Below are 27,712 nucleotides of genomic sequence, written 5' to 3' on the forward strand. Positions count from 1 at the left end.
TCATCATTATTGCCTTCGCTTCTGTCATAAGGCAAGGACTTTGAATGATGAGGGTTTTGTCCGTGTGTGTGTGTGTGTGTGTGTGTGTGTGTATGTGTGTGTGTTTACGTGTGTGGGTGTCTGTTCTGTCTCTCTGCGATTGATACCAAGAACAGCTCAGACAAAACTCTATTAGGGCATAAAGAAAGGCATCCGCCATATTCCTCTGTGCCACAGTCAACACAGAAGTCTATATATGTTTATGAAGATGTGTCATGTTTTCGCTCACATTTATTCACCACGGTATCGCACATCTGTTCAACAGACCAATTTAAACAAGATATGATGCTCTGTCCAGTTGTTATGTGTGTGTTTGCTAGAGACCCAGCCTGATGGCCTGCAGAGTAAAAGCATTCCTCAGATTCTTCAGAAGCACAGCAGAACTGTACTCAATGTGCCCACTGTGCATACTTTCAAACACACATTGTCACAGATGGAGACAGTTTTTTACTATTTACTCTATTTTCAGTTTTACTATTTCCTGGAGGCCTTGCACTAGGACTTGTGTAATGCCACAAAAGAAAAAAGGTTTTTTTCTCCTTGATACAGAAAACCACTTTTTATTCATTATCATTCAAGTCATGAATTCGATAACTTTGGACTGGACTTGACAAAATCAAAAAAGACATGCAGCTCTTTGATATCAATGACTTGTGACTTCAGTGGGATGTTCACCCCTTTGACTCCGAATGACTTGAAATCCTCCCGAAGCCGAATGATTAAAAATGATGTTATAAAAAAGCATGCAGCGAATCAACTCATTGTTTTCCTGACAACAGATATTCTTTGAATCAGTCCCACCGAAGCCAATTACATTGCATGATAAGGAAAGGTGTTTTTGGCGGTGCACATCAGGAAATAGACAGGAGATGATACCCAGGGCTGAAACTGGACAAACCATTCTATGTGAAAGGCATATATTTTGGCTTTTGTGTATGTTGTCGGCGCTGGCTCAGAGTCAGATGAGGTCGTCTCTGCCAAAGATGTTGGGTCTGGATTAGGCATCTTGCCCATTAACTAAGTGCACCAAGTATTTTGAGGTACTTTTACTTGAGAATGTCTATGTTACGCCAGTACCTCACTACTTTTCAGAAGGAAATATTGTACTTTCTACTCCACTACATTTGTTTGACAGCTTTAGCTACTAGTTACTTTTAAGATGGAGGTTTTACCCAATGGATGATATAACAAGATTTTTAAAATACAAGACAATGTTAAAGATTAAACCAGTGGTCTCACGCGTGTGTCATGCAGGCAGTGTGTCCGCTCCCGTTAACATGGGCGCTGAAATGAAAACCAAGACGTTCCACAACCAAATAAGAGCTAGCAATAATTAGTTAACTTTGCATGAGATCACTAAACAAATAAATCAGAAAACGGTGATGTCTAACAGCAGTAAAATTAGCCTATGTTGCCTCTGTACTGAATTCCTAATGATTAGATGATTCAATGTTTAGGACTCAAATAATGAACTTTAGCACTTGGCACTTGACTTGGGACTTGTTGGTCTTAACCTGGGGCTTCACCCAGGACTTCACAGTAGAGACTTACATGTAACTTACAAGGCAGTGACTATGTAGGCATGTATGGGAGACATTGAGACAGAGGCAGGAAAGGTGATAGAAGGACTGTGCTGTTAATTGTGAGGTTTGTCTTTTCCATCCAGTGAGGAGTTCTTCTGTCAGAGTGCGATCCAGCAGTGGATTTCAGCCATGTTTTAAGGTCAGAAAGGCAAAGTTTAGTTTTGACGGCAGCAGAAAGGCAATGTCAGATCTGTTTAGTCGTGCTGTTCTTTGCCGTTTGTTTCTGGCAATCCTTTCAGCTGATGACTCAAGACTTAAAGATGCTTCTAGTTTCACCCTGAGGTTTTTTTTTTTGAAGCCACAGTAAGCTGTACTGAAGATATGCCCTGAGCTTCAGAAAGGTAGTATACTGTGAAGACTTTTCAGAACTGTAACAAGACACTTTTATTGATTCTTGATTGAGTCTGTTGGGGTAATCAAGGTGACTTAACAATGGCAGCAGCTCAGGAGATGAGCTAAGACATCCTGGATCCAGACATAGGCTTAATTTGATTTTTTTGCTTTCCTCCCTCCACCGGTGGACCGATGCCAAAAGAGGAGATTGAACAATGTTACTCTTGTTGAAGATTAGACGTTGAAGTAGTTGTTGAAGGTAATATAGTCTGATATAGTGGAGGGGTATAATACAATCTCTCCTTTTTCTCTGTGGATAGAAACAGGTGCAAGCTGTGTGGATTGTAGTGTGATGTGAGCTCTGCTTCCATTTCTGCAACGCTGCTGTATTTTTAAACAGGCACTGCTATGTAAACTCCTGCAGTCATAATTCTCTCATGTTTGTATGTGTTTGCTTCAGAGTCCATTTGGCTGCCTTTTTATGTTTCTGCATGCTCTCTCCTTCACCTTGAAAGACCCACTGTTTTGGACACACGCGCGCACACACACACGCGCGCACTCACAGACAAACACATACACACACACACAATGTACAAACACTTACATAGATGGAGATATAAAGATTTGAAAATGACAACAATATAGTAATCAATAACAATGAGATAGCTATCATTGAAAAAGTCACTGCTGGTCTTATCATTGTGAATCAGCAAACATCAGTTATAGTTTTGAAGTTGGCACATTTCCCATACTCATAGTCAGGTGCGGTGCTTTCCCATATTGGATGAAAAGTACATTACAATAAGGAACAGGAAACTTGTGAAATATATTTACAGGTTCCTTGTTCAGAGTTTTGAACTAACACTCCAGAGATCAGCGTGAGGTATTTAGACCATTTGTCCACATTTACATACATGTAATGCTTCACATAACAAACACATGAATCTACACACACAGACACACGCTCACACACACACACACACACACACACACACATACACACACACACACACACACACACACACACACACACACACACACACACACACACAGTCACTAACATTCCTGTAATGTCCAACCGGGAACAGGTGCTTCTTTAGTTGGTTAAAAATAATTTCTTCCCCTGTTGGTTGAGCCTGCTCGAAAGGGGAGGAGCCATGCAACAGTGAGAGGTGGACTGACTCAGTCAAATTAACAGCCTTTTGGTTTAGTTGCCATGGTTGCCATGCGACAGCACACACCTTGGAAATGTCACATTCTCTTTCGGCCCCCGCTCATGTTCTGGAGAATGTTGCCGCTTTGAAACTGATATCATTGTTTCTTTGTGTGTGTGTGTGTGTGTGTGTGTGTGTGTGTTCATTTCTTTCTTGCATTTGTGTGTGTTCTCCTGAGCAGGCTGTGTGCTATAGCAGCAGGTTAAATGCTTTCTCTCGAGAGATTTATGTTTCAGCCGTGTGCCAATTTCAGGACATTGAAAGGACAAGTGCGCAGCATATGGCAGTGAATGATGTTCAGAGGTGAAAGACAGTTCACCCCAGGCCAAAACCAGGCTCACACAGCTGGCAGCTGGTGTGTGTGGGACATTTCTGAATGAGCCTTGAATTGACCTAATCCAGAGCGTGAGTAAGGCTGTTTTGGGTCAATGTTAAACCTAACACACACTTGATGCACAAACACAAACGCACACCCTCTTTTCTCTCCTCTGTCACTGTGGAGTTCACACATCTGTTTCCCCCAACACAGCAATTTTCTGTGATTACCGGCTGCTGCTCCTCCACCTCCGTCAGCACTATATGGGAGTTAGAGACAAGGCATAAATCTCTAGCCAATCTACTGAAAGTGAATTGTGACCTCTGCCAAGTTATAGCTTGGTACGCAGAGACCCTATTTCATTTGTACCTGTAGTGAGCAAAAGAGACTGAGGGACATGAACAGAAAAACAGAGAAAAGAAGGAACCATAAGAAGATGAAAATAATGATGACCAAGAAGGGCCATGTCCTCTTTGTTACCTGTAGTATGGTATCAAATTCCCAAGGTCACTTTCAAAGCAAATTATCATTTTGTTGTTATGATTTATGTTGACATTTCATTTTGATTGGCTTTAAGGAGATTGGACCTTTGAATGATTCAGTAGTGGAGGGTCTGAACACTTTGTAGTCGATTAACTTTGCAGACTTATTTTGAGAGAATGCACAATATCACAGGAGTTGTAACTTTATTCTGACTTTAGTGCAATGCCATTATGTCAGCATCAGCCACTCATTTCATTCTCTGTGCACTTCATTCATCTTCTGCGCTCATCTTTCTTTCATACGGCCGAGCCCTCTAATCAGTTGATCTCACCATTATACCTATGCATAGTTGAATATGAATTAGACATGCCTATTAAGCCATGATTTACGGGCTTCCGAGGGGGATACACACTTTGTCCAATATCCTATTAATGACAGTCAACATACACAGGGTAAAATGGCAGCAAAGTATTGAGGCATAATATGTGGCAGATGACATGAAAAGTAATGAAACTATGAGTTACAGGTATCACTTGAACCTCATAGAAATATGGGTTTATATGTACAAGTGGCAGATGACGGGGCTAACCAACAATGGACTGTGAAATCGGCTCTTTACTGTAGACACAGTAGCTGACATTTTGCATGTGTTGATGCATTCGACTTGACATATTTGCCTTTCCAGCTCTTGGGTTACATCCAATTAATGTGCAGAATTCATGTGACAAAGTGGCATTGAGAACTGGTTCAAATGTGTGATGTTTTCTTTTCTGCACACGTGATACAAAATGCTTTTCAGCTGACAAGTGTAAAGTTAACCATAGCGCTTGGAACAGTATAGTGCTGGGTAATATTGCTGATTATTGCCCTGACACAGTGTTGCGCCCTAAAATATTGGATCTAGCTGCTCTGTTAGTGTTTTGCTTCAGAAAGCAATGTTTTCCGCAAGATTTTTTCCCTCATGAATGCTGAGGAAAGTCTTTTCATACAGGGTAAAACTGCTCAGATAAGATTACCACTACCTGCAGTGGATATCAGCCATTCAGGTGAGGGTTAGGCTTTACTATCAACACTGAATGCTTACAGCGAAAGGTCAGGGCAGGGTTATTGATATCAGCTTTAGATGTCTCTGTACAGTACCTTTAAGGAAGTTATGTATTGGTTTTCAGGAGTAGTAGAAAACTGTTGTCATTGCAGTTTTTAAATATTGTGACAGTTAAGCCAGATACTCTATACAGTGTTGTTTAGGATCAGCATATGTTTCTACAACAAAGTGTAATACAAGGTTAGCTTTTTTTTCCATCTTGCAGTTTTTCTTTGGTGGCAACAGCTTGGCTCAGAGCAGCGGGCCTAAAACACTAAAACAGGAGAATTCAAACTGTTGACCTGTGTGCTTAGCAGGGCAGAACTTTAAAGTAGAATAACTGTGGCCTGCGTATGTGTGGACGTGACCCTGTAGAGTGAATCACTAGAGCAAAGAGTCAAAAGCAGGAAAAGAAAAGTGTTAAAAGAAGAAAAGCGTTGCCAAACTCTTTGGATTAGCTGTTCCTGGGTGATTTCCGAAAGGCTTTGTTTGCGCTTGAGTTAGCCCTGTTTTTCTCTTGCAATTTCGATTAGGACTTCTTTTCCACTCCACTGTTCTGGTCTGTGCGTAAACAAATTCATGCTCAAACATTCATGCATGCACACAAACACACACACACACACACACACACACACACACACACACACACACACACACACACACACAAAGTAACACTGAGAAGGAGGTGGAGGAAGGACACGGTTCTTATCATTTCCTCTCCTCAACAACTGAGGGAGGTCCGTTCACAAAACTTAGAGCCACAGATCCGGAAAGAGCTTTTTTTTTGTCCACTTAGAGCCTTTTGGCTGATTAAAGGCTTTGCTGGTGCCAACACTGTTCAGTGTGAAACTCGGTGCTTCAGCTGAGTCTGCTGATGTAATGGAGGTGACTTAACATTGGCAGCAGCTCTGACTGGGCAGCTCGGAAGAGGGGCTAGGACACCCTGGATTCAAGTGATAAGCTTAACCAATCACATGACTTGTAAATGATGTTGATGGTGCAGAAAGAAGAAAGCAGTTAATACAAGCCTACAGTCAGTAACAATTAGGGATGTGCAGGGGTTAGAAAAAATAACAGGGATACTATGAAATGTAATGCAATCCTAAACCATGTATAAAAATTCCTATACATTAAATACTTCCTTTGTGAGACTGTGTAAGGGTGTTGTAGTTTATTGCATGGCAGAACCCATGTACTTACTCCTTCAGTGTAGCAACCATCGCCTCTAATCAAACTGTTGACTTTGCCAAGACTGATGTTTAAAGGATAACAGCTGTATCTTTTTAGTATTCTCCTATCACAGTCATTACTTCAGAGTAAACCTGTTGTGTCCTTGGCAGTTCCACTGGATGTTTGCCTTCCCTACGGCACCAGAAGTCATACACTGTACCTATTCCTCTTCTTTTTTTTTCTAACCTCATTTTAATAACACAACAATTAGAATATTTTTGCTTTATCTGTAAAAAAAAAAAAAAAAAAATCCAAACCTGAAGCTTAAATTAGTCGTGAATGATATAATGGAGTTTATAACACAATAGTTTGTATAATGTACTTGTTGTCAGACTGAGTGCTCACGTACAGTATGGGTTACTGCCAACAAACCGCTCATGTTGGCCTAATCAAAGGTTGCGCAGTCTGACAGCAGAGTGAAGAGGATGATTAAGCCTCTCATTGTCTCATGGGCACAGGAATTTATAACATTTATGCCGGCCTATATCCGGGCCACTTATTCAGAAATGATCTCTAATGTGTTGATTCCTTTCATCTGACACAGTTCACACGGAATGCAGTTTGACACTGAGTGCTCAGTGTATGTATGACTGTGGTGCCGCACACAACCACAGGAGTAGAAAACGCAGAACAGGAAAGGACGAGCAAATGAAATAAGAGACTTACCTTGGAAGAGGATGACTTAAATAATTACACTGCCTTTCTCTTTGTCCGTATTATTCCACTCACTTGAACATTGTCAGAAAACCTCTCTCATTTCAAGCGTAAAAAATTTAAGGATGCCTTTCATGTAGAGAAAGAAAGGGCTTAATGAAATTTTGACGAGGAGTGCTCAGATGTATGGTTAACGGTGATGCAAACGGTGATGTAAATGAAAGGTCTGCTTCATTCTCACTCACCGCGTTTTTGTTCAAATCTGTCTCGTCTGTTTGTCTTTCCCTGTCTGCCATTACTGTCTTTGGACACGCTGATTACCTCTTCATTACTATCTGGCCGCTTCATATATTGGTTTTGCTGCAAGAGGAAGATGCAGCGCTCTGAGGGTAGCCACCTCTATTTCAAAACCAGTCATTTTTTCCTTGATGACATGACAGTTGCTGCACTTCTGTACTAACAACTATTGTTAAAAGCTGGTAAATAGCGCATCTTTCCAAGCACATGCACCAGATTGCTTTATCTGATACCTTGCTGCGTGCAAGGAATACAACTCAAATATTCATATTTTTTTATACACCAAGTTGCATTATTCTCCTTGGCAGTTGTGAGTAATTTTTATCATAGTCAGTAAGTAAGCTGAGCCGAACGTGAACCTTGAACATTTGAACCTTTACCGTGAAATGTCAGAAGTAAAGCTCTGTAGCTTATAGGCCCCCAGGCAGCCGCTTTTTTCTGGAGTTTGGAGTTGTCATTCTGACATAGCCATGATTTGAATAGATTTAAATGTGCAGCGGAGGCCAGGCTGCTGTTGTAGCTGTCAGTTAGATATTTGCATGGCTGAGACAGAGCTGAGCTGTTGGTTGAGCTCTGCATCACAACACAGACTCTGAATCAGTCAGAGTTGTTGTTTTTTTTTCTTCCTCCACTCTGGTCTGCTGGTGCCACCAAGCAGGACCAGTAGCGGTCATAAGTGCGTAATGTCAGATTAAGACTAACCACTGTAACCATTATATTTGCTCTTGCCTCTGCGGTCTCATATTGAGGGGAACTTATTTATTTATTAGGAATTGTTCAAATAGAGAGATTGGCACACACTTCAAACAGTCTCTCCTCAAAGGCTTTGATGGTTTTGTGATACACGAGAAGTGATAAAAGTCATTATGTGAAGAATGAAAAAAGGAGCAAACCGAATCTACTGTCATACCTCTTCACACTTGGCCAACTGCTGTGTAAGTTGGACTTTATTGTTGGATTGTCTGTTTGGTAAAGTTACAGAAATTGCTGGATACGTCTATTCAGCGGGTTTCAGACACTGTTAGATGATCCGACGAGCACTCAGTTAGGAGAATACTGAGACCTTAAGTCATAACATAAAGGTTTTGTTCATCTTTTAAATCAAGCAATCCTAAATGGTGCACATCTTTTATCCAACGTTGCAGTTTGTGTTTAATGATCTTCCATGTTTGACCCACTTATAAACAAAGCATGTGAATCCGACTAGCCAAGTACTTTGAGCACTGTTTTACCCAGTCATATGTCAACAATTATATGCCTGGAATATAAAGAGATTGTTTGTTCAAACAGTGTCACACGAACACAGTTTGTAAGTTAATCGTTTCTTTTCTCTTCTCCCTCATTTACACCACTGTGAACGATTTCTCTCGGTTCACTGCAGCATTTTTTAATGAAATGATGTTTGGACATTGATTGTTATGGTCACCATAGTCAATAAAATGTGTAGATCAGTGGATAGCTGTGATTAGTATGTTGCAATGGGATGACCTGACATTTAGATTGTGGGTCAGAAATCAGAGGGTTACGGTCGGTCACAGTAGTTTATAGAGCGCTGATAACCGTTCCTCTATGTGAGTGCTACTGTCACAGGTCAGAAGAGAATGAATTAAATCTCTCAGTTACTGATTTGCTCTTTTACTTATATTTATGCGAAATCGATTACAGTAGAGAATTTATAGCTCAGACATTTAAACACTGATGCTTTTAGTTAAATGACATTTAAAATTTGTGAGGACTGTGTTTTATGAGTCACTTCAATAGAGAGACTGATGCTCGCTCTCTCTCTCTCTCTCTCTCTCTCTCTCTCTTCATTCGTTCAGAGTTTATTGGCATGTGAGCAATATTGCAGAATAATACAGGATAATACAATTCAATAATGAGATGAGAAAAAAATATTATTAATCAAATTGAGTAAAAGAAATAAATAGATAAAAAGAGACTTTTTCTGTCTCTGTTTTGACAGTACAGAGATAATCTGCTAGTTTATATTCATTCGTGGTTCATGGTTGAGGGCCAGATAACAATTGAGTTTGTTTTGAGTGTGGTTTGATTCGTCCAATGCTCCAGATAGGAATCTTTTGCTAATTTAATGATTTGGTTTGCTGTGATTAGTGGGTTGGAAAGCAGTGCTGGAGGTTGAACAGTACTGGGTGTTATTTGATCAGCAAGTCGCGGGACTCTTTTGAGGGTTCAGTTCTCGGGATTAGTGGCTGAAATCTCAGTGTGTCTTGGCGGCTCACTTGAGATGTGAACCGAAATTGAAGTGTTCTTTTTTTTAATGTTAATAATCAGCGCAGGACCTCTACGGGATGCTTGTACTATCTAGTGTAGTTCTGATGACTGACTGGAGCCAAAACTTCGCTACCATAAGGGGCGATTGGTTAGTTCGGTTACACTGTCAAATATTTTAGTACAATTTGTGATTGGTATTCCTGTTCTTCAAAATCCTTCTAACTGATAATACATGCTTTTTGTATTGATGCATTCACTGCCAGACCAAAGCTACCTGAGGCACCTGGAGGATTTTGAGCTCCAGGTAATCATAATACATAATATAGGGTGTGATCTAGATGGGTGTTAACTAATTTGATTAATTTGGTTTGGTGAGATCTGGGTGTGATTTTAGTTTTGTTAAAGTTGAAGGTCAGGGTCCAGTTCTGACAGCACTGCTCCGGGAGGTCCAGGTGCTGCTTTAGTGCTTGTTGTATGGATGACAGCAACTCTCTCTCTTTTCTTCATCCATTCCCTTCCTTCCATTTCAAACACTAACCCAGCCCAGTTGCCATGACAATCCAATCCATGCAGCTTGTTTTTTGATGCTGCAAAGTACTCAAAACCCCCCGCTGCTGTGATTTGACTGCCATCGCTGCACCAAGCCAGGTGGCTGCTTTCCTCAGGGAGCCCTTTCAAATAAAGACATTCAGCCAAAAGACTTTGAAGTCCCACTGTAGACAAGCTCTCAATAAGAGAACACACTTCCTTCTTGTTTCATCCCAGGCTTTGACAGGAAAGCTTAGATGGAGCACAACCCCGTGTTGCTCATCAGTTTGCTGTGGTGCTGCAAAAAGATTACTGTAATATATAATCCTCAGTCCTCCAAATAAAATACTGTAGAGTTTTTTTTTGGTTGTCAAATGAAGGGACTAGAAGAAAATTTTCAAAATGTCCGACCAGATGGCGTTACTGAAAGCTTGTTGGCTGACAGTGAAGAAAGAAACCCCCACGAAAGATTGTACTCGATCAAGTTTAATACAGGAGGAGACAAACATGTTCATGTTCACACTCAATTGTAGGAGTAATGTAGAGTCTCCAGGTCATTTGACTTCATGTACTGGTCTTGGCACTGTTGGATTAAAAGCCAGGAATTAAACTCCACAGAGGAGCAAAGCTGAGACTTGAACCCAGGTATAAAATGTTAAAATGCTAAAACCTGAGCTACCCTGCCGCCTTTTTTGATTCAAAGATTACCTAGCACAGCAGACTTTCGTATGATACGGTGCCATTTCAAGACACTAAAAGAGCCTTAAAGTTTACTTGTAGCCTTATAACCTTTAAGTTAAGGCAAATAAACCAAGATGAAACAAGTATGAATCTTCTTTTTTCATGCCTGTCTGTGATCCAGAGGTAAGATAGAGTAAGAATACACCTCTCTTTTGGAAAGCAATTAGATTTCTTTTTAATTTTCGGTCTTTGACTGCGCAGTGCAGGTCAGAAGTTCACCCAGTAATGAAGTTATCCCACTCTCTTTCTGTTGTCTTTCATCTACATTGCGGCTGACACCAGAGATGATGAGAACTGAAATGAAGAGAATATTGAAATAAGAAGTGCACTTCTTGAATTATTCCTTTCTACCCCAAAGAATGCTGTAAATTTGACAGAAGGTTAAGTTAACTTTGATGGCAAATTCATGATTTTTTAATGTTATTTAAAAGGTGGGATTCTTTCTGTTGCTGCTCTTTCATGCCTTCAATAGCAAAATGGCTACTTTTCATCTGTTGACTCTGGAAAGATTGATGTTAAAAGGTAAAGAAAACATCGAGTAAAAAATTATCAAAACATGAAAATAAAAGAAAGAAAGAAAAAGCCATTAATGAACAACACATGGGAAACAACAGGAGCACAAATGTCTATATACTGGAGAGTACATAAAGTAGACATTGTAAAGCAGGTATGTCAGTCAGAAATTGAATACAACATTAAAGTCTATGCATCACATCCAGTAATATTACCCCACGTACAACATTTACTGTATTGTTAAATATGTTGCTGGCAGCACTAACAGTTACCTGTCAACTCGAGTTTTTGTGCTTCGCAGATATACTATATGTCGTTTTTTTTTTTGGCCTTGTGATGTTTGAAACAGATAGAAGTATTAGCTAAAGGTGTTTTCCTTATTGCTAAAGACACTTTGCCTTCGTTTTAATACAATACAGAAAATACAGTACATTATATCAGTGTGTAGATTGTTGCACTATCTGAGTGGTCAACAAGATTATCAGGTTCCTGCTCAGGAATCCTGAAAGAGACCAAGTAGCTTGTGAGTTTTCAGCACACTAATAGAAAAATCACATAAGGCTTAAACGTGTCAGGGTTACAGATCAACGTGATGACCCTCTTCAGGCTTCACTTTTTTCATTGCCCATTTTATAAATGTACCATGCTTATTCATTCTCATAACACTGCACATAAGCACACTGCATAAATTTTAACCCTGTTAATATATAAAGAGCTGTCATTAGTCTTCCTCTCCCCTCTCCCTTCTTTCTGTCTCTTCATCTCAACTAATGTTTCAATTTGGGTTTTCCATATTCATTGAAAGGCCTCAATAAATTTTATTTAATTCATTTTGCTGGAGAAATCAGGGTAGTGGATGGCTTACTCTCAAGTCCCATTTGTTGATAAGGCAATTATGTGGCTTTTTGCTTTCGAACAATTTCCAGTACTTCCTGCCTATAAATGAATGACCAATTGCTCAAGTGGGCGACTGGAAAGAAGAGGTTTTTAACTCCATTTCAAAGAGACAGATGTAGAGTGGTCAGTGGGATAGTAAGTGGAGATAATCACAGAGAGCAAAGAGTACTTTTTTTTTCTTCTGCCAGCTGGTCTTGTTAATCATTCACAAGCGTGTTAGAGAAGGCTGCATATCATGTGTTCTCTCTCAGAACCCTGAATTACTCTTGTCTCATGTTTAGACGACTCTCTCACACAGATTTCACTTTGTATTATTGATTGCTTTGATGCAGACTAATCGAAATAATTACATTAGATGTGCCTCTGATGCCTAAGAGGGCCGTAATTCCCACCAGCAAGGGGTTTCTGGGTTTTCATGCCACCCTGCTGCTTTTCATTTTAAGCTGAATTCCTTTTTACCCTGTAGCAATTATCTCGCTGCTGTCTCTCCATTTCCGAATGTTCGTGTCAGAAAGCTTATTAACAACACACTCAGGGACTCATTGTGGCCTTTAGTGTAGATTATTAACATTACATTTCAAATCACAACTCTCTTGTTTAGGCTTTGCAAATTCTTTACTCAGGTATTTTATCAACTATCACGGTGTTGTGTGTCTTTTACATTGCAGACTTGACCTGTCACTTCTTCCTTTTTTTTTTTGCAGAGCAATCACTCTTTTGTCCACCTCCCTGAATTTCCCCTCAGTCTCCCGTCTCTGTTCCATTTTTGCTCAAGTAACTAAGTGTGTCACAAATGTGGGTCAGTCACTTCTCTTTCCCCTCTAAAGTCAATTCAATTTGGTGGAACGATAAGAAGGCATCAGATTTAAACAGCTTGGAAACGCGGCAGTCTGTCATACTTAAAATACCAGCTCCTCTCCGAGAGTCTTCCTCGAGAGAGTTACATGAGAGAGGACGACACCTGGCCCATTAGGAGAGAGGAAGAGAGGGACATGGAGAATTACTTTTCATCAGGACATTAGCAGACAAGGCGAAGCCAAGGTGGCAGTGATGGACACTTCTCCTCTTTCCAGCCTCATTGTGTTCCTCATTATTCTCTGGTCTTGTGTTTGCACTTGTGGCTACACTATTATTTGTATCATGCTTTCAGGACCTGTTGACAAACACAGGTAATTACCTGTGGAAGAGGATAAACAGACGCATGGCTTCAGAGTAGCAGTGGGTTGTGAGTAACGCCTGACCGATACATCGACCCGGCTGGTACTATACACTCATTTGCTGGCTGAGTTGCATGTTTTGTTTTCTAACGCTTCTGCCATTACTGCGGTGGCACATTTGAACTGACAGTGGATGCAGGGATCAGTAATATCCCTAGCAGATGAAGGTAGTCTGTGTTAATGAGGTGTGTATCATGGCACAGGTAGTACTCGTAAAATGTTTTGTTATTATATGTAGGAGGATTTAATTACCACTAAGCCTTATACCTTGAATACTTCAGGGAGGAAGGTTATTTTTCATTGTCTGTTATAGTCTTAATAAAAACTTTTGGCTGGCTGACTGTATGGATCACCATCTGCCTTTAGTGGTTCTTGTGGATTTGTATTGTTGGAACAGTTGATAACAGCACAGCCCAGTATATGTGGTGTACACAATAGGTCTCTAACAAGTAATACAACACAAGTTTAAAAAAGGAGCTTTTTGCTCTGTTTACAGTGGCGGTTGAGTAAATCATATTTTGGCCAGTGTTCTGTCCTCTATGTTCCCTCCCCCTCCCCCCACTGTATTTAGTGTTTACTTGTACTAGTTCTCATGGAACTGTTCAAGTCTAAGATAAAAAGAAAAGTGTGGAGGATGAAGAAAAGATAACCACAGAGTGTGAAAGGAAGGATCTTGGAGAAGAAGAGACACAGGCAAAGAGAGGGAGAAAGACAAAGAGCTCTGCCTCTAGAAAGAAAAGTGAAAAATGGATTTCTCTTTAACCGTCCGCTTTGTCCTGACTTCAAAGGGCCCCTGGATTGCTCTTAGGAGGTGTCTAGATGAGGTGATGTGAAAGATGAGAGCCAGAGCTGCACTGTATCTGGCACTGGCTGTGATTCTCAAAGGGACTTTAGTGGAGAGGCCCGGCACAAGCACGCACAGGCACGCTGATCACTTTCAGCTCGCCGACTCACAGAATACAGAGACACGGCCTGGTTGAATGTACCTTTTATTTTCGGGGGCCAGGGATTTCATTTGTGGAAATCTGAACCCTGCAAAACCTGTGAGTTGACTATTCAGAAAAAAGAAGAAGAATATAATATATGTGATATAATATACCCTGTATCAATTGCACAGACGCCCAGAGGAAACTGCTTTTATAACCGAATGGAAACAAGGCTTAGAAACTGACAAGTATTTCAACTCTCTTGAGGGAGAGAGTAAGTCTGCACGTGTCTGTACTGTAGTGTCTGTGTTTGTCTCTTGTCTCGTCTGCTCTTTAACGACCTTAATTAATCCTTTCTGGGGAGTTTTTATCTATGTGTGTGTAATTATGCATTCCTGTGTGTGTGCAAGTGTGTTTCACTTGCTCCTGGACTCTGAGGAGTATCTCAGATGTTCCACTGCAACATATAAGAGCCATCCACAGTATGCCTGAAGGAAGACACACAGACAGAGGAGCAGACTTAAATGGTGTAGAGGAGTATGGGGTTGAAGAAGATGGAGGAATGGATGGGGGTGGTTTGTTAGCGTGCCTGTGTGTGTCGGTGGGGGATCAGGCAAGACAAGATGTGAACTGTCATCCATCAGTAGGAGAGCTGCTGTTAAGCTGCGAGCAGATGGGGGGGGGGCATGGAAGATGGGGAGGAAAGGAGGAGGCAGATGTCCAAGGAGAGGACAGGTGAGACAAGTGAGAAACAGAGGCACATGTCCAAGACAACAGAGGCAGATATGGACAAGAGAGGGCAGAGTAAGTGAGAGAGGGAAGAGGAGGAGGGGGGCAAAATCCAGGCAGAAGCATAACAAAGACAGAGAGAGTGAGAGAACAACAGAGAATGATGGACAGATGAGGGAAACGTCTTTGCTTTCTCTGTCATACCACTCAGTTCTGCTATCTGTCAGAGAGGAGCACACTCCCTCCAGTATCCCTCACTGCACTCCATCCGTCACTGTGCGTGCGAGTGTGTGTCTGCGCGTGTATGTCCGCGGTTTGATTGGTCTAGCGAGCTCCAAGGAAAATGGTGACCGGTGTGAGCTGAAGAGCCAGTCACATCATCGCTCTCAGTCCCCGAGTGTTTATAATGACTGAACACAGCAGACACTGCAGATTGATGATGGTGACGAGTTGGAGTTTGTGTGTGTGTGTATACGCGCAAATGTGTGTGTGTGTGTGTGTGTGTTTGCGTGCGTGCCTATCAAGCTGCACTTGTGAGCGTGTGTATTAGGTGGTGTGTGTGCAAGCATGAATGTGTGCGCTGATGTATAGAACAAAGATTCCTGTGGCCTTTATCTCAGTGTTGGTTGTTTTGTGGAGCGTGTCCGCTGCTGATAGCCACTATCAGCCTCGGCCATGCTCCTCCAGCGCCCGGCCTCAGTGTTTTCTCCTGCGTAGCCATTCCTCCCTCACTCCTCCTGCGCCACCTTTCCTCCTTTTTTTCCCCTCATTCCCACTGACCCCTAATCCTTGTGTCCTTCCCACTCAAACAGATTACCAAAGTCATGTGATCCTACATTTTTATGACTCAAGTCTCGTTTTTATGACTCAACCTTATGCATGTATTATGTATAAGCTGCCCTCATACAACCCACTAAAAAGGCACATTAGATTTATATTTTTATGTGCGTGTTACTTGACAATCAGAGTATATTGGAATCAGCATAGATTCTTATCATAATTGTAAACGTGCCCGGTGAATCATCCTATTTTGACTTTGACTCCAAACAACTTAAAGATCTCTGAAGGTGTAAGTAAATCTTACATTCTTCTCCACAATCTCCCCAGATTGCTCAGATATTATCCTCACCACATTACCAGCTGAGTTGTCTGTACCTACATTTTAAAAAACCTGCACTTAGTTCTGTAATTGCTGTCAAGGAGGGTCGACATGGCAACCAACAAGTAGTGAGATTTTACGGTAAAGCAATAGGATTTGATTTGAAGGTTGCAACAAAGGAAGGCCGGTGATACTCACCAAGTGATTAAGTGACCAATATAGCATTAATTTACAACATTCAGAAGACAGTGTGACACGCTGGATGAGGGAGGGAATTGGAGCAAAGTCAGTGCGAAGGAAATTGATAAAACAAAACAATAAAACTCTTGTTTCAAGGAATAGTTTATTGTGTGATATAGTGGAAAAATTCCCATAGGTTCAAACGAATCAGTTTAGGATAGATGTGGAAAGGTTGGTGTGTGGACCAGGGGTGACTGCGCTTGTTATAGATGACAGGTGCAGGAGACATAAATACAAAGATATTTTTTATAAGAAAAGCCCAAAATACAATTACCCATAAACAGACTGTGCAACAGCGTGTCAACCACATTTTCATATATTCTGTCTAGTGACAAAAATGCACTTGCATTCACATCCTTTAAATGTCACAGGGAAATTGGGGGCAGACAAAGCTGCAATATGATGCTTCATTGCTTTAAGATGCTCAATAGCAGGGACTACATGGGCCAGTCAAAGCTTGAGAGAAACTGGAGACATTTTTGCAGACTTTGCAATAGTACCCAGACAAACGGGGGGAAAAAACAGTGTAGCTCCTACATGATGGCAGGTAGGAGAAATGGCTTAGAGAGAGGACTGTACTCTTTTGAAAATGCACATTTCGCAGCAGTAAAAGTTAGAGATAAACTAGCCCAGTAATTGAAACATCTCTCTGAGAAGATACTCGAGCAGCATCATCAACTGCACAACAAAATCAATTTTCAGCATTTATTTTTATTGAGTGCCATTTACCCTTTTTATAACCACTTTACATTGAAACTAAGGAATAACGTACAACTGTGCAGGGATATTTTAGAGATGTTTCATTTTATCTGGAGACATAGGACAGGGTGGATGGATGAAAAACAGAGTGATTTAGTTGCCTAGTTTAAATAGACCCTCAAGCAGACTTGTGGCAATGCCAGACTCCCCAGTTTGGCTCAAGGCTTTTGTCATATGCCAGACCTCATTTCTCTTCCACTTTTGCTGTCCTTCTCCAATTCATACAACCTAAGTGTTTAATCCACAATAATAGAGTTTTGATACTAAGCCATCTTAGACTACCAGTAGGACAGGAGACAGAACCCCACCCTCACTGCAAGGTCTTTAGAGGATACACACACACACACACACACACACACACACACACACACACACACACACACACACACACACACACACACACACGTGTATAGCCAAAGTAAAGTTCACACTTCAAAACAAATAATGCCAAAAAATGCAGCCAACAAAGCACTAAAATCTAATCAGTGTCTTACAAACAAAGGTGAGTGGCTGGTTTGGTCACGGCTGGCTGTTCTGAGGTCTTCCTTCTCTCTCAGTTCTGAGCAAGGCACCATGGAGCCCCAAAGTGTTCAGAGCAGGGTTGCTCAGCAAAAACAACCACTACAAAGAAAGCAAGAAAACGAGGGGCAAGAGAAACTGTGCTTGTTTGCCTCTCCTATGATGTATACACTGTATATGCAGTTCTCATTTCAGCCCATTGATGCAGTTGTTTTTTGCTCATGCAAAATGTACACAAAATCACTTTCCTTCTACATACAAGCTTTTTCTTTGACTTTTTTGCAGCATTTTCACTCTCTCTCTCTCTCGTTCAGCCACTTCAGGTGAATAGGTATGGGGCTGTTGGAGCCGCTCTATAGGAACCCAAGAGCGGAGAGAGAGAGCAGCTGAGTGGATGTTACTCTCAGCCAAGTTCAAGCACGGCTCTCCTCGAACCATTTTCCCTCATAACAGTCCATGTTTCCTGGCAGCCAAGTGTTTCTGGAGGACCACTCACAGGGACAGGCACAGCACCTGTGCTGCTTTAGTGTGTTTTGCTCCTAAGTCCCTTATCTAAGTAATAATTCTGTTTGTGATTAGGAGACACATCCCTGCCTGGAACCATCTGACCCTGAGTCAGGGGGCCTTTGAAGACTCTTTTGCATCAAGAATGCAACAGTTTAATTGGTTATGTAATGCTCTTATTTAGCTCTGCACCACATAAAACCCAGTATCTCCTCTCTATTTCACCTTTTACCTCTGTTGCACTTAAAGTTGTGTGTGCTATATGAATAGACGGAGCCTCCCTTGGCTCCCTAACAGATGTACTGTATTTAAAATGGCTTATTTTCATCCAGGGGATGGCATGAAGGGGGTTAGGGGGCCTCCCTGACATACTATACCAGTATAGTCTGTGTGACCCCATGACATAAACTAGCAGCCGGTAAGCAAACCACATCTAACTGGTCACAACCTCATTCAAGACATGGGCATGAAAGGTTGTAGATAATGCATGACATAGTGGAATAAACCATTAAATACTTGTTAGTAAATTGATGATCTGATTAATCACTTGTCTCCTATCTCTATATCTTAATTATACTACTAAACATAATTATTATTGTTCTATTATTGTATTATTATTATTATGCACTGAAGCTTACTGATGCTCTTCACTTGTAAGTGGCTTTGGATAAAAGCGTCTGCCAAATGAGTAAATGTAAATGTAAATGTTATTATAATGAATTCTTGAAACTGATCTTGAAACACATAGCAACAAATGTGGCTAACCTGTATGTAACCTGTTTTCCCCACACTGGCCTCGGTCCAATAGACAAAGCAGTACTTTCTCAAACATGTCCCTCTTCATTGGCTTCCTGCCTTCACTTTCTTTGCTCCTTGTCTCAGTTGCTCAGCAGCGGCCCTGAGCCCTGTGGAGTGCACATCCATTTTGAACCCGGAGGCTGTCAAGCATGCTGTTGGTGAATGAGCAAGCTAACCTGTGGCTTTCACTCTCCCCACTTATTCCTTTCTTCCTTTCTACCTGTCTCTCCATGTTTCCTTAAACTCCTCTCTCTTCTTTTCACACCAGTACATCCTTCATTTGCTTGTATCGCTAAATCTGTTATTTGCTTGTTGGGAAAACTCAACTCAAACTCTGTTAGAAAAACCAACCAACCTTGCCAGATTCTGCCGACCCCATTGTAGATGCTCAGGAAAAAAATATTTTATTCAAACCACCTTGTAAAAGTTTTTTTTTTTCCCCATTTGGCCTCAAGTCACGTTTTGTATATCACATTTCATACACAAGTAAACACACTGTTCTCCAAATTAAATGATAACACAGAGTGGTCCAACACAAGAACATGGCACATATATTAGTGCCTGAAGCAGTGGCACATTTGACAACAAAATGACTCACAGATCGATGATGAATTTCATGAAGTTTCAGATAAACACTGCCCTCCGTACTTGTATCTTGGAAAAGGAATGGGTTTAATTTTAAAAGGAAGGCAGTTTGTTGCAGATGTTGCGTGCCGTGAACAGCGGCTCCACGGCAGAGATAGACAAACAGGCATAAAAAATAAAAAAAAACTGGGCCCAGGGCAGGCGCAGGTTGAGCATGTTCATTAATTTCTGTAGTTTCTCTCCCGCTGGCTCTGTTTGCTTCCTGGACGTGCATTAGATCTTAATAGGCTTTAGTAAAGCGGAAGATCCTTGCTCACTGTTTTGATGCACATAGAGATGCCCTGAGAGAGGGAGGTAAATAAGAGAGAGAAAGACAGAGCAAGAGGGAGTGTGATCAATAAAGGGAGATGACAGAAATGAACAGATAAAGAACATATGTCATAGTAAATAAATGAGAGAAATTAAGCGGGAGAAATATTGGCAGGACTGCTAGACTGAAAGAAAGTACTTTTTTTTTTTTTTAAAGTATATTTTTTTGGGCTTTTATGCCTTTAATGGACAGCACAGTGGAGAGTGACAGGAAACAGGGAGGCAGAGAGAGGGGGAATGACATGCAGCGAAAGGCCGTCCGATTCGGGACTCGAACCGGGGCCAACTGCAGCGAGGACTGTAGCCTCCACACACGGGGCGCCCGCCCAAACCACCACGCTACACGACGCCCCGAAAGAAAGTACTTTAATTAACTAACTGTGCAGCATCTGCAATCATAAATCCAAGTCTGTATTAATAAAATGTCATTGCCATCAACTTACTTATTTACATCCGCACAATGAGTAAGCCACTGCTCACTGTAGCAAATGCTGATTCAGACCTTTGGATGTTACAGTAATGACTACACGTGTATTGCTTTAGCTGCACACTGTGTGAGCAGCCTCTCCCCCACGTATGCCGTTACCTTTAAAGAAGCTCTATAGGTTAACACTTGAGCGATGACGTTGAACCAGCTTAGAGCGTTGTTAACTGTGCAGGACCAGAGGGCACAAAAAAAGGACCCCATCGGCGAGCTGCTTCCTGAAGCCCAACTGTTCCACCAGGCCCCCATGTGGCGCTCCGGCTCTCTAAAGTGACTTCAAAGGCAGGCATTTGCAGACCTGATGTAGGCGTTGACCTTTGACTCAAAGGCTGCCTCTGCGCAAACAGGGACAGCCTAATTTATGCTACACATTTCAGAAGACGAATAACTTGTCCTTGTATTCTACAGCCACAGAATGGAGTGGTTTAATTTCTGCCTCTTATATGGAGACAGACTGTGGCTGAACATCTACTGTAGCAAACGTGGTACAATTTTTTTATGATCTCTAATGACCAGTATTCATTACTAATGTTTCTGTATTTGGCTGCAAGAAGAGCTGATCTAAATGCGGCTCTTATGCAGATTTGGGTTAATATGCCCTTACGATGAAAAACAAAATGGTGTGTGATCCAAGTGCACGTATCGTAATTGTACCTCCAGTATAAGGATAAATTGCAATTTTCCACTGTTTCCACAGGTGATAGAATTTGAAGGAGACAAAAGCAAACACAGAACTAACATAGTCTTACGTCATACTCAGAAATTGAAAAAAGAAAAACTATCCTGGGTGGCCTGTAAGGCAGGAATGGATTTATAGATAAGGAAGAAATCTGGGCGCAATTTTCCACCAAACTCATGGTCTAGAGATAGTCAGATACCTGCGTTTGCGGCTGGAGATTGAGTCAATCCCCAGTCGCTTCTTGTCTCCCCAGATAATGCTGAGTGGACACACAGTTCGCTCTGGTCAATTTTCTACCTCATGTCCTGGGTCCCTCTCAGAGAGATGGAGAGAGAGATAATCGAGATTGATAAAGGGATGCGGTGACTGAAGGAAGGCACCAGGGATCTTCTGTACGGTTTGCATTTTATATATATTTACTGCTAACCACATTACTGGCTATTTAAGGGACAATATTCATGCAAATAAGCATGAAGCAGGTGGTCAATGGATTGGTGGAGTTATGAATGGACAGGGTGGATGCATACTGTATGTGTAGTGTGTGTCCACTTAGAGATGGACACAAGTTGCCTTTCCTGAGGTCGGCAAGCCAGTTAGAGGGAGAGCTAACTTAACTTTGGTTAAAACAAAATGATGATATTCATTGTGTTTATCTCATTTGTAGTTCCACTTTATTTATTGTGCTTGTTGTGTCTCTTTGCTATTTGCCTACCACACAAACAGCTGGCAGAGCCTCATGCAGCAGCAGAACATTGTGTACAGTGTTTTGCATCCAACCAGTTTTCTTCTCTTGCCAACAGTGATTCCAGTGGTAGTTTACAGATGAGGATATAATCTGTCATGACACACAACCAGCACGTTTTTCTTTGGTTTCTGGCATGTTGCACTAGTTCAGTACCTGATTTTATTCAGAAGTTCTCCAGAACATATTTTTGATTATTTGTGCTTGTGAAGAACAAGTGCTCACTTTGCCAGATCATTGGTCAACATGGGAACTTTACACATTTGTCCTAATTTTGCACTCAACACTACAATGACACGTTTGCAGGGCAAAGTGTCATTAGGCTTGTATCTATCAACACTGATTGACTCCCACATGACATCCGGTATTGAGGCTAATGTTGTCCCTTTACACTTGTGGTCTTTCACACAATCACAACACACAATGCACAACACAGAATCCTTACAGCCACGAGCGGCATTGGTTTGGAAATGGAACGTGCCAATTCCATGGGCACTGAATGTCTTTGTGTCTTAAACTGTCTTTAAATTAACACTTGATTGACACTGATTAATTTAGCTGTGAATCTTCTTGTTTACAGGATACGGACCTCCTGGATATAGCGTACATAAAAGATGCCAGAAACGGAAAATGTACCAAAACGCCAAAGGTAAGCCCACAATTCACTAATCTGAGTTGATTGCCCAGCTCATATACTTCAATATGAATGTGAAAACATTTATTTATTTGCCTGCTGTTTTTTTGTCAATGCAATGATATGCATTGATTCAGCATTTAACAATGGTTCAAATATTTGTCTTGTTTTTAACTTGTGAGGCTCAGTGAACACAATGAGCAGTGTACCGAAAGGACGGGGGGGGGGCTTATTTTGGGTGATGATTTGCTTTGTAAGTGTTTATTTTTGCACAGAAATGAAAGGCCTGATCGGGTGTGAGCTCAACCATGAATCAGACACAGTCTGTATCCATCTGTTCAATGACTCTGTTATGGAGACTTAACCATAGAGTGTCTGTGGTCATACAAAAAATGTGGTCATGCACATATATGTACAGAAATAGCATTTTGTTGATTGATATGTATCTCTGTGTAGCTGTGTGTGTGTGTGTGTGTGTGTGTGTGTGTGTGTGTGTGTGTGTGTGTTCGTGTGTGTGTTTGCATGTGTGTTTGACTGTTCCCAATCCATCTGCATATATTTATGCAGATGCTTATACAGAGTGAAGACAAAAGCGAATAAGTGAGGATCAAATGACATTCAGGACTGACAAACATGATTTGAATTCAAACCTACACAGTAACACTACATGGATGGTTTCTCATGAAAATACGCCGGACCAAGGTGTCTAAATTGCTATTTCACAACTAATTAAAATGTTGTTGACTGCAAGGGATGAGCAAAGAATTTGTACAAACAGTTTTTTATCTGGCACAGTATAACTGTGAAGGAATTTAGCACATTCTGGTGCAGTAACAAAGCCAAATTCATTTCTCGCAGTTCATTTTCCACATACTAAACCATGATTAGAACAATAATCTGCCTCCTGACTCACTTTCTTATTATATATATCCGCATAAGTCAATTTAGTTTGTGTTTTGGACCTGTTCAGTCTAGTGATGTTGTTACATAGCAGCAGTAGTCTTCATCGGTTTGACTCGGTACAGCAGGAGAAGCAGGTGGGGGTCGCACACTGCTGCTCTGTCTGGGGATTGAGTGATGATGGAACGAGTACAATAACACAGAGAGGATTCATGCATTTCTAAATAGCTTACAGAGTGATGCTACCCAGGGAGGATACATGACCACGTGACACATAAGATGGTCGAAGCATTGGAAATCCATTACTGGGAGATGGAGTGGTGATGCACCCTGGGCATTGTAATGGGAGCACCAGTGAGACACAGTGTCTGAGGGGTTGATGAGATGAGGAGAGGAAGGGAGGAAACAGGGTTGGGCTGCAGAGACTATGGGGAGTAAAGGAAAGAAAGCAGAGAGAGGAGAAGGAAAAGGCAAGAAGGACTGCAGAAGGCGAGGGAAAGGGTGAGAGCAAATGAGGAGGGACACATAGATAAAGTGAGGTCAAAGGAAGATGTCAGGTGAGAAGCACAGATAATAACAGACAGCAGTTGCTGTAAGTGGACAACACTTTTCATGCCTTTCTTCTCAAGCATTTCTCCTTTACACTTCTTAAGGATCGGAAGGTCAGAATGATGAATGTCTTGCTCACTTCGCTGTTATCCTCAGCTCTAAAGAAATGCACAAATGCTGAAAGAATTTTCTTTTACTGTCACACAAAATTCTTGTATAAAATGATGGTATTGGTTTAGCAGGATTACTGAAAATGTGTAATACTGATTTAGACCAGTAAATTACACAACTGTTGTGGTGTGCAGTGCGCAAAAATACACCATAATGACTTTCATGGCAAAGTAACATTTAAAGCAGATTTGAATCAGTCCTGGTTACAAATGATGCCTTCCGATGAAAATCAATTAAGCTGATCAATATTAGTGTTGTATCAGTGAAGTCTGTTCAGGGTTGCACCTGAGGGTAAAATAAGGAGGAAGCAGATCCAGAGAGGAATTCTTTTTTTCTATCAGCGCTTCAAGTTTAAACTTAATGCTCTGCAAGTCATGCTACTTATAAAATTCCTATTTTTCCTGTGTTGTTGTTGTGTCAGTTGGTTTTATATTTTTATGCTCTCTGCAGTTTAAAGCTTGAACTGCTACTTCTGCTCTCACTCAAGGGCTCCCTCAGCAGCATTCATTCACTCATGAAAATTGCAGGAAACCAACACACTTACCAAGACGAGATCAGACGTTGGCCTCATGATGACATGTTGGTAAAAAGCTTCAGAAGTGCTTTCACTGTGCCGCTCACGAGTCTTGCGTCTCAGCCGAATATTGTCAGACTCAGATACAACCATTCTCAACTGACTGGCTTGAAATGGGCTCCAGATGGAAAAGCTGGTTTGACTCGCTTCTTTTGAGCCCTTGTTCCTACTACAGCTCATGTTATTTTATATCGTCTTTGAACGGCATTGGAATTTCCCTCTGAACGGCATTAAGATTTGGAGCACGCTGCCGTGGTCATCAGCAGTGTGTGGGCGGCTCGTCTGACCTCTGATGAACTTATGCCGTGCTGCCCACAGGCTGCAGATACTCAGTTATGATTCATACATTTTCCCCTTTGATGACACACACACCACACACACACACACACACACACACACACACACGCACACGCACACACATACAAACAACACAAATACATTTCCTAAACAGGAATTGTCACTATCATTTGTATATTGCACTTTGTATTCCTTGCATGCAAACTGCGCAGAACACAAACACACAAGCACTGAATAGAATAACAAAGCATGACGTCCTTTGTTCCACACTTCTCAGGCTGCTGATGCTAATTAGCATGTGTCCGCCCCATCATCATTCAGATTGATTAGATTGGCTGCTTGTCAAAATGACAAGAGGCAACCTTTGTTTGATGGGTGCCTCCAGAAATAAATCACACACCCTTAGGTCTTGTGAGCCAAGCAAAGCGCTAATAATCATCCACTTCATATACCCACAAATAGCTGGAAGATTTACCATATCCCATGCAGAGAACAGGAGACATAAAGCTAACGAAAGCTCACGCTGTTGCTTCTAAATCTATCGTTATTTGTACATGCTTTTGAGGATATCACAGAGTATTCAAACTGGTGACATGGAAGTGAGTATCTGTTTCATCTTGGCAGTGGCACCTGCAACGCTCTCATCAGGAGGATGAACATGGATTTGTTTTTCTTTTACTTGGTGCAAAGTTTTTAGCAGCACTTTAATCCATCTCAAATCGCTAGTTTGAAAAATGTAATATTACTTATTGATATGTAAGTTGCTGTAAAATAATGCAACAATATTCATAATCTTAAATACTGTATTACAAAGGTGTAATTAGTTAACAGGGTCTCACAAAACCTAATCAGTATATAAATGATTTGTACCAATTAGATTCTGACTATATAATCACCTTAATATATATTTTATAAGACATGATTCCAAACGGTCCCATATCCAAAATCACTTCACTGAAGCCAGAAAAAAGATAAAATTAGATTTAAAAAAGCAAAAGAAAACATTATTTAGCAGTTAAAATAATTTTCATTATAATATTTATTTCATACATTTGCAGCAGCAAGTGTATTCTTTACATTTTGGGGGAAATGGGAATTGTAGTACTGAGCCTAAATGGACATCAGTTCATGTTCTAGTTTATTCTAGTTTAGTTTATTGTTTCACACGTGTTAAAGCCTCAGGTTCCTGCAGCAGGCCTCACTGTTCCAAAGCATCCATTCATATTGTCTCTTTATTAAATCAGTAGATTAGCTTGTTCCTGCACAGCGTGTTCTCCTCTCCTCAGCACCAACTGAACAGCTAAAACCAATCACATCTGCCATCTCTGGTCGACACTCCACTGCCCAACTAACTTCTACACAACTGTTCAGATATTTCCTGCTTTCCCCTGTTCATCACCCTGCCTCCATGCGCACTGTGTGGGGCATATTTAAGTCACTCTCCATCTTTCAGCTTTCTGGAAGTTTTTGATGTCTGAATTGTTCTTTCTTAGCAACACTGGCAAGAGGCAAATGTAATCAGCATCTCACCATGCTCCTTACAGTAGGTGTCTGACAGACAAAATTACATTCCTTCTCTCTGTCTCTACAACAAGCAAACTGATATCTGTGCTCAGTGCCTGTGTAGTCCAGGCTGTAATATGCATCATGAAAATGGAAAACCTTAACAATGTAGAGGTCTACACAACAGACTTCATTCTCAGATCTTTTCATGTCTTTATAATGGAAGGAAGACATCAAGCACAGCCGCTTGTTACACTGTGGAAGGGCAGAATGTGCAGACTGACTGCGGTCTGATAATTCAGATATCCTTATCTTACCCCAGCCTGTGTCTGCCATGTGCCAGTGATTATTTTGTTGTGTGACACGAGGAATACATAGCTTATCAATCCCTTGGTGCATGCACGATCAAACTGAGATACTGCTGACTGGCTGAGTGCAGCAAGTGGCTGTACAGACTCTCACAGAACAAAGTTCTCAAAAGTTTTTGGTTGCATTATTGGTCAGTTCCACACATACACAGATATGCCTGCTTGTGGAGGCCTTCACAGAACACTTCATCATAAAGAGGAGAGGGGAACAAACTGATTTCTGGGGTGTTGTCACAGGGGATAGTTTACAAAGATGGATCGTCTGGACAGATGCAGCCACTGTTATCAGCTGAGAAACACATGGTGATCACTCTCAACTGCAAAACAAAGCTGGAAAACAACTGTGACTGTGCAGTTACAGTGTGTAGTAAAAAAACTGAAGGATGTGAGTGATTTTTGAAGATGGACAATTTATTCTTACTGCTGTGCTGTAAATCAACAACAACACACCAGTTTTTTTTAATGCTTTTACTTTCTTTATGGCTTTCCTAGTTTTTTGGATTGTGAATTAAAATGTAATACATTTGCAAAAGTTGGCAGTAGAATCAATGCTACGATGTTCATATCCTCCTGAGCGATTTGTTCCTTCAGAGTTTTGGGAGGTGAGAGGAAGCATTCACCAGCGCTGTTTCAGCCTAAGCTCACAGCAGAGAGGACTGCTGCTAAATACAGAGCAGCTTGTATGTCCCCAGCAGTGTAACAGGATCTGGGAGAGGCCAGCAGGCCATTATCACCACGACTCTGTCTGGCCAACAAAGCCGGCTAAAGCTCTATCTCCCACAGCAGTAAGCGCTAAACAGCTCCTCTGAGTACACAGCTAGCTACTGTAGGCTTTAGAGCTTCCCTCTGTAATACACTTATTCTGTGCATATTCAAATCAGCTGTGTTATCAGCATGTTTAAGGCTGTGATTACATAGTTTA

The 27,712-nt window shown here is 41.2% G+C and overlaps 1 protein-coding gene across 4 annotated transcripts in view; it reads left to right on the forward strand.

Moving 5' to 3' along the window:
• LOC130187443 (1-phosphatidylinositol 4,5-bisphosphate phosphodiesterase beta-1) overlaps nt 1–27,712 on the forward strand; it is a 163,064-nt gene that overhangs the window by 63,591 nt on the left and 71,761 nt on the right. For all 4 annotated transcript variants that reach the window (XR_008830461.1, XM_056405072.1, XM_056405071.1 and 1 more), the window contains one exon: nt 22,375–22,443. Coding sequence is in view for 2 of the 4 variants with exons in the window: in XM_056405071.1 (XP_056261046.1) it covers nt 22,375–22,443 (69 nt within the window). In the remaining 2 variants the exon portion in view is untranslated. The remainder of the gene's footprint in view (nt 1–22,374; nt 22,444–27,712) is intronic.

Source organism: Seriola aureovittata, chromosome 19, assembly GCF_021018895.1.
Source record: "Seriola aureovittata isolate HTS-2021-v1 ecotype China chromosome 19, ASM2101889v1, whole genome shotgun sequence".
Lineage (NCBI taxonomy): Eukaryota > Metazoa > Chordata > Actinopteri > Carangiformes > Carangidae > Seriola > Seriola aureovittata.